The following is a 7,781-nucleotide window of genomic DNA, read 5'->3' on the forward strand; positions in this document are numbered from 1 at the left end:
GCGCCCCTCGCAGCCCCGGCCCCGCCCAGCGGCGCCTGCGCACTGCTGCCGCGCACGCGCGGTGGCGGGAGCTCGGTCTCACGTACTTCCCGTTCCCGGTTCCCATCCCGTTCCCTCGGTTCCCGCCCCGCCGCACTGCCCGCGGGCGATGCGGTGCTCCCGGCGCAGGGCAGGCGGGCCGCGCCTGAGCTCCTGAGCACTCGCAGCCGTTCCCTGCATCCGTCCCGCCATGGAGCAGCCGTACGGCGGGCAGGCCCTAGCCGGCGGCGGCGCGCTGGGGCCTGTGGATGTGCCCAGCGCCCGGTAACGGCGGCGGGGGGGAGCGGCCGCCCTGCTGGCTCTGGCGGGCGGCCTGTCGCCGTCTCTTCTTCAGAAGGGGCAGCGGGCATCGCCCCGCGGCCTCCCGGGGGCGGGGGGGGCCGGCGGCCTTCGCTGAGGCGTAGGGGCCGGGCCCGGGCGGCGGCGTGGCAGGTGCGAACCGGCCTCTCTCCTTCTACAGGCTGACTCGGTACATCGTGCTGCTCTGCTTCGCCAAGGTCTTGAAAGCCGTGGGGCTGTTTGAATCCTATGATCTCCTGAAAGTGGTCCACCTCGTGCAGTTTATCTTCATAGTACAGCTGGGGTGAGTGTGCAGGGGGTGGAGCCTTGTCCCCCACGCGTAATACTTTGCGAGTTCTTTGACAGCGTCAAGCTTATAACCCTGCATTATTTTGTTATAGTTTATTCCGAGGGGAGAAGGAATAATAGTGAATCCAGGAAGTGCTCTGTTCATAGCAGTGTTTTTGCTTCACCTCTCTGTTCACTGTGATGTCATTATCTTGGAACGTGTCAAGTTGGAAGTGACCCGTAAGGTCCATTGAGTCCAATTCTCTCCTCCTCACACAACTACCTGAAACTGAAACATATGATCAAGAGTCTTGTTCAGATACTCTTTGAGCTTTGACAGCCTTGGAGCTGTGGCACTCCTGGGGAGCCAGTTACAGTGGCTGGCCACCCTCTTAGTGACGAACCTTTCCATAATGCACAGTGTGAGTTTACCCTGATGCAGTGTCATTCCATCTTATTCCCTGTCACTGGTCATCAGAGGTCAACATCTGATCCTCCCCTGCTTCTCCACTGAAGAAGGTGCCACGAGGTACCCCTCAGCCTTCCGTAAGCTGAGCAAATCAAGCAACCTCAGATGCTCCTCTTGCCCTTGAGACCTTACATCATCTTGGCTGCCTTGCCCAGACACAGTCTAACAGTTTGATGTTCTTCTGATACAGAGGCACCCAAAACTGCACATAGGACCTGAGCTGAGGCTGGATCAGTGCATTGCAAAGCAGGACAGTCACCTTCCTCGAGCAGCTGGTGATGCTGTGCTTGAATGCAGATGCACTCCAGGACACAGCTGACCCTTTTCATTGACCCATATTCAACTGTCTAGGAACCCAGACTTTCAGATTTCTTTCTGTGGGGCTGACGTTTGGTCTTTCATTCTCTGCTCTGTGCATACAAGCAGGGTTACCCCACCACAGATGGAGAATCCAGCACTTGTTCTTTTCTTAATATTGGCAGCTGTCCAACTCTGTAGCCTTTCCACATGTCTCTGTAAGTCCTCTCTACCCTTGAGAAACTTCAGTGTTTTTCCAACTTCAAAGCTGGGCCTGTTCCTCGCAGTGCTGTTGGTAGTGACTGTTGAGCCAGCTGGCAATCTGGTATCATACAAATGTATGTAGCTTTACATACAAATGTGCAGCTGGGAGCTGGGGAGAAGAATCGGGAGGAAAACAAAATAAAAAACTCATAGGTTGAGATAAGAAGAGTTTAATAATTAAAATTAATATGCTTATATATTATTAAGTTAATAAGCAAGATATAGTAATAAAAGGAAGGTAGAGAGAGAACCCAGTAAAAACAAGTGATGCACAGTGCAATTGCTCCAAACACATTAACAATACCCAGCTCATCCCCAAACCGCAATCAGCCCCCATCTGGGTAGGTCCCCCAGTTTGGATATATACCATAAGTATATGGTATTTATGGTATGGGGCATCCCTTTGTCCTGTTCAGGCCAGGTTCCCTGGCCATACTGCCTCCCAGCTTTTTGTGCACCTGCTTGCGCCAGAGCATGGGAAACTGAAAAGTCCTTAATTTCAGATAAGTTGCACTAAGGAACAGCCAAAAGTATTATCAACATTGTTCTCGCACTGAATCCAAAACAGCACTGCACTAGCAGTAGTACTGGAGTAGCGGCTACTGAGAAAAATTTTTCTCAGTCCAAGCTGAAACCAGGACACCCAGGCATATCCAACTTTTGCTAGCAAGGGTGTAGAAGATAAGCTTTCTTCTTCATAGTTTGTATTCCTGAAGTTCTTGCGGGATTCAGATGCTATTTTTCCCAGATTGAGGGCTGAGGTATGAAAACTGATAACAAATACACAGAAACAATCTTTGCAGGCAAGATCCTGCTTCATGCTTACCTGATGTGATGTGGAAGAGCATTTATCTAATAAATCTGACAGAGCTGGAACATTTGGAATTTCATTTTTTCCTTTTATTTCATATTCATGTTCATTTATAGACTTCTCTTTTGCATGTTCCCAAGCACCATAGTTTCTTTTTTGCCCATCACTTTTGATCCCACTTGAAGAAGTTGTGTTCTGTGTCTTCTATTCCTACAGGACTGTGAAGTCAGCATTCTATATATGAGTAAGCCTTTCTGTATACCTATCTTGCTAATAAAAATCAGAGTATTATTTATCTTCAAAACTTCTGAGATCAGTTATTTTGATTTTTATAAATCACAGGTCAACTTACCATTAGTCATTCTCTCAAGAACTGGCATTTGAAGTTGACCAGAACTGAAGTTCATTTGTCATCACTTTAGTGCTGGTATCTGACACTGGTAATGTAGCAGAGAAAATAAAACCAGTGACTGTTGTCAGTGTGGCCCGTTAATGGATGAAATGTAGAGGAATCAATTTTGTAAACTGAGCCAGATACGAGAAACCTAGTTGATTAGATCTGGTTTGAATAAAAAACTGACTAATAAATTAATAGAGAAAACTTTCCCCTTTTGACAGGTCTGCTTTTTTTATGGTTTTGTTTCAAAAACCATTTTCTTCTGGAAAAGTGGTAACCAAGCATCAGGTGAGTTGACATATGTAAGAGTGACTTGCATCCTTGTAAATATTCTTGGCTGTATGGCTCTTGCCAAAATTGAAAGGCAAACAAAGATTACTTCACTTAGAAGGTATGGTTACATGTTCTAGAGGTATGCAACTAACTCAGTGTCTTGTGGGCTAAAACATTCAGTGTGTTTAGCTTTTGTCAGCTTTTGAGAGTATAGAGAAAAGGCTGGTCCTTATCACCAAGCAAGCATCTACTGTAAGGAGTGTATTTTCAAATAGAGCTTAGTCTACTTAGCTGACTTGGACAGTTAGACAGTTTCTGGACTGCCAGAATGTCAAAATGCTTCAGTCTTGTCCTTCAGAAATGAAGAGTCCCTTCTGCATGGGCTTAATCTAACTGTTCATCAGACCTTCGTGAGTTTCCAGTATCCCAAGGAGTTTAGAGTAGGGCCAGGTTGGAACCTGCTGATTTTTAAAAAATAAATTCTCTTCACCTGCTTAATATTCATCTTGGATTTATGTAATTGTGTGCGCAAAAGCTTGATCCAGTGCATGTGCTGAGTAGACAGAATCTGAAGGATAGGCTTGAAGTGTTCTTGTGTCAACTGCTTTCATGATTAGATGTGTGTGTCAGAATTTAAAGAATGTGAACAGGAATAAATGGCATCTTAGATTTGAGTTCAGAAAAATCTGTCCATATATGGTTTTACTTTTGCTAAAAAATTTCAAATTCTGGATTTTGAAGATTTTGTTTGTTACTTCATCTTGTTTAGCATATTTCCAGAATTAATCTATTCTAAAACTTGCATCTGAAGTTAATGTGTTGAATATCTGAATTACAGCCTGCTTCCTGAACAATATAACACACACATAAATATTTGTAGACATAAGGTCTTAGCCTCAATTTGTATGTTTATCTAGTTCTTTTTATGTTTATCTGGTAGAGACAACAGATTACAAAATAGGTAAATGTACTTTATTTTTTTTCAGCCATTTTTGTTGAAGAAAACTCAGGCAGTGTTACAGAATCTAGTACTGCAGTAGAAAAAAAATTCTGGTTCAATGTATATGCAAAAAAAATTTAGTTGCCTGGCAAAGTATCTGAGATAATCATACTTTAAATTACAATTATAGAACTTGCAAAGCACATGATTTCCTCTCAATTTCTACAGCTTTTGCACTAAAACTGCTAGTAATAGAGTGTTTATTTTGAAACTCTGGAGAAAATGGTAATGAAATACCTTTCTTTTGTAGTGGATCAAAATTTTTAAGCATGCTGTTGTTGGATGTATCATTTCACTCTTGTGGTTTTTTGGCCTTACTCTTTGTGGACCACTGAGGTAAATGCATATCTTCTTTTGTGATCCTTCCGTGTTTTGCTCCTTTGTTTTTTTGTTTTCTGTCTGTCAGATAATGCTGCTAGCCACTTGATGTATATCAAAAAACTTACTGAAACCTTATGAATTTTCTTGTGAAAACTTTAGTGTTTGTTTGGAAAAGTACATATAATTTCTGTTGAACTGGTTATTTTCTTCTACCAGAAGAACCACTACTTTTATGAGATGCTAGTGAAATTCTTGATAGTGCTTGGACATTTGATGTGAATGATACATCAAGGTAAATTAGTGCAGTTCTTGTCACTTCCCTGCTCTCATTAATGTAATGCCTACTGTTTATTTACCTGTTGTGAGTCCTTGGCTTGATGCGTAATGGTAGGAGCTGATATTTCTTTGACAGAAATCAATTTGACTAGAATCAATTTCTGCACTTGTTGCAGAGTCCTTCTTTATCTGGTTGGCTGTGTGCTCTGTGTTGAAATTGGGTAACATTAGTGCATATACAGGTAATTCCATTTGTGCTGTGTGTTAGTACTAATGACTGAGTAACTATTAAAGAGGAGGTAGACTAATGAAGATTAATACATTGGAAAGCATTTTTCATTGGAGAACGGAAAGTAAAGCCTTAAATTATATATTTTATGAAAGTGAATTTTTATAATCTACACAGGAGAAGGCTTACCTCAGAGTAATTACACTGTGATTAATTATATTAATGTAGTTAATACTCTCATGTCTTTCTGGGTGCTGGCAGTCTTCCCAAACAGAACTTGTTACACGGGTCCTAGCATGTTGTGTTACTTTGCAGAGGATCACAAAAGCATTTGGTAATCATTGTACTTCCAAGTTCTGGTCAGGAAAGCTGGCAATATAGCTATGTTTGTTAGCCTTTGCTGTCTGAAGGAGGTAAGCTAGAATTTTTTATTTTCAGCAGTAAAGAGGTTTTGAGGTGGCATAAGCTACTAATCATCAGCACCTTAATGAACAAGATGCAATAGTGCAGAACTGGACATCTTTTTTTTCTCTGGGAGCACAAGCTGGTTTAGAGGAGGTATTGTAGTGGGAATAATAACTCCACCTTGAGCAAGTTGGTATCCTGTTGTGTTGCTAGAAGAAAATACAGTTTAAAGTTATCTATAAATGAATAATTTCAATCTGTTCCTTGAATTATGAGCTTACTGTTTTGCAGCATGTATAGTTGTCTGCAGCTAGATCTGTTGCTGGTGAAGGCAAATTGATTTGTGTTTTTCCTTTTGAATTGTTTAAACCTGCTGTTGTAATCACAGGATAAATCATTGTTGTGTCATTAATTTTAGCTGAAATAGTGTACATCGTGGTTGTGAGGTAAACACATTGTAAATGGAGTATTTATTTAATTTTTTTATAGGACATTGTTACTGTTTGAGCACAGTGATGTGGTTGTGCTGTCACTCCTTAGTGTCTTGTTCACAAGCTCAGGCGGAGGACCAGCAAAGGTATTTAAAAACCTGTTTTACTGAAGGTAGAATATACTGAATCCTATAAGTTCAAGTACTCCTTTCCCTGTAACAAACTGTGTTTTGGATCCACATTCACAGAAAATGTGTTTTTTTTAGTTTAATTAGTGGTGAAATTGTAAGATGTATGACTTGAAACAATAAAAATGGCATTGAGAGAGAAACAGTAGGTGAAGGTGTTGGATATCCATGGCAGATACCTGAGAAGTTTTTCTGTTTATAGGAAGGAAAGAACCTTGAGAATTATTTTTGCACTTCTTTTCATTCTTTAAAAGTCTATTAAGGTCTGTTCCTGACCTTAGACATTGAAGTCCAGCAATACAGTCTCCAGCTCCTGGCCTAGAATCTTCAAGGTGTTTAGCTTTTCACATACATTGTTTCCTTCTGCCAGAAAGTTCTCTAAGTACTTTTATGTCTGCATGGTCCTGTGTGTGCTGAATGCTTAGGCCCTTTCATTTAATTGAAGACCTATACTTGAGGCATGCTCCTTCTCAAGTCTCATTGCACATACTTTTCCAAGGTGTTCTCTAAATGTGCCAGTCAGCCCTAAATGGAATAAACTTACCCAATACCTAGCAGTCTTGAGTACTTTCACTCAAAAACAGTGACAGGTAAAGGAAAACGTCTCCTGTTATAATGCCTCCTCAGGCTAGAAGGGAAGTCTCGCTTTGGTGCTGTCTGAGGCTGGGAGTTCTGAAATCTGCATCTCATAACTGCACACAGAGTCCCCTAAGCACTTTCAGGCAGCTGTAAAGTCACAGTCATCTGTGCTGATGGTCTATGCTCATTGCCTGCAAATTGAGAAGCTTAGGGCATCCAGCGTGAAGATCACACTGAAGAAGACAAATTACTTTTTTTTTACAGTAATCTGTTGTAGCAGTTTAGAAATATTTTGGGTTTGTTGTTGTTTATTGTTTGTTTGGGTTTTTTTTTACAGACAAGAGGTGCTGCATTTTTCATCATAGCTATCATTTGCTTACTACTTTTTGATAATGACGACCTCATGGCTAAAATAGCAGAACATCGTATCCTTTCTTGTTATGTGAAAGAGGAAGTAACTCTTAGTACTGGAGAAGAGAAAATGTGAAATTGAATGTACTGAATTAAATTAGAGGTGATTTTGAAGTAAGTTTTCAATTGATCATCTCATCATAGTGTACTGACAAATGTAAGATGGGCAGTAAAAGCAAACAAGCTGAAAGTAAACCTTGCAAAGGAAGAATAAAAATATGGAATTACAGATGCAAATGGTGTATTCTGGAACCTTATTTATTAATTTACTTAGCTTTCAGTGAGTAGAATTGTTAAACAGAATCATAGAATGGCCTGGGTTGGAAGTCCCCTTAAGATGATCGAATCCAACTGTTTACCCAGCACTGCCAAGTCCACCACTAAATCATGTCCCTACATCTGTATATCTTTTAAGAACCACCAGGTATGTTCCTTGGGCAGCCTGTTTCAATGCTTGCTAATCCTTTCTGAATAAATTTTTCCTAATACTCAGGCTACTCAATACCTGATGCGACTTAAGGCCATTTCTTCTAGTCCTGTCAGAAAAAATCTGACCCCCACTTGGGTTCAGCATCCTGTGAGATAGTTGTAGAGTGTGATAAGGTCTGCCCTGAGCTTTCTTTTCTCCGGACTAAACACCCCCACCTCCATCAAATGCTCCTTGTAAGTGCTCCCCAGTTCTGTTTCCCTTCTGTGAACACGCCTCACTACCACAGTGTCTTCTTGTACTTTGGGGCCCAAAACTGAGCACAGCACTTGAGGTGTGGCCTCACCAGTGCCCAGGACAGGGGGACAATCCCTGCCCTGCTCCTGCTGGCCACACT

The 7,781-nt window shown here is 41.7% G+C and overlaps 1 protein-coding gene across 2 annotated transcripts in view; it reads left to right on the top strand.

Annotated features, from left to right (window-relative positions):
* Nucleotides 1-110: 110 nt before the first annotated feature.
* The window catches only part of SLC30A5 (solute carrier family 30 member 5), a 19,492-nt gene continuing 11,821 nt past the window's right edge, over nucleotides 111-7,781 (top strand). The window contains exons 1-6 of one of the 2 annotated variants that reach the window (XM_015614945.3): nucleotides 111-303; nucleotides 500-622; nucleotides 3,066-3,132; nucleotides 4,368-4,453; nucleotides 5,838-5,925; nucleotides 6,884-6,971. In XM_015614945.3, coding sequence (XP_015470431.1) covers nucleotides 230-303; nucleotides 500-622; nucleotides 3,066-3,132; nucleotides 4,368-4,453; nucleotides 5,838-5,925; nucleotides 6,884-6,971 — 526 coding nt within the window. In that variant the 5' untranslated portion in view covers nucleotides 111-229. Of the gene's footprint in view, nucleotides 304-379; nucleotides 623-3,065; nucleotides 3,133-4,367; nucleotides 4,454-5,837; nucleotides 5,926-6,883; nucleotides 6,972-7,781 lie in introns of those variants that run through there. The other variant, XM_033511424.1, reaches the window with a different exon arrangement.

This window comes from Parus major, chromosome Z (assembly GCF_001522545.3).
Source record: "Parus major isolate Abel chromosome Z, Parus_major1.1, whole genome shotgun sequence".
Taxonomy (NCBI): Eukaryota; Metazoa; Chordata; class Aves; order Passeriformes; family Paridae; genus Parus; species Parus major.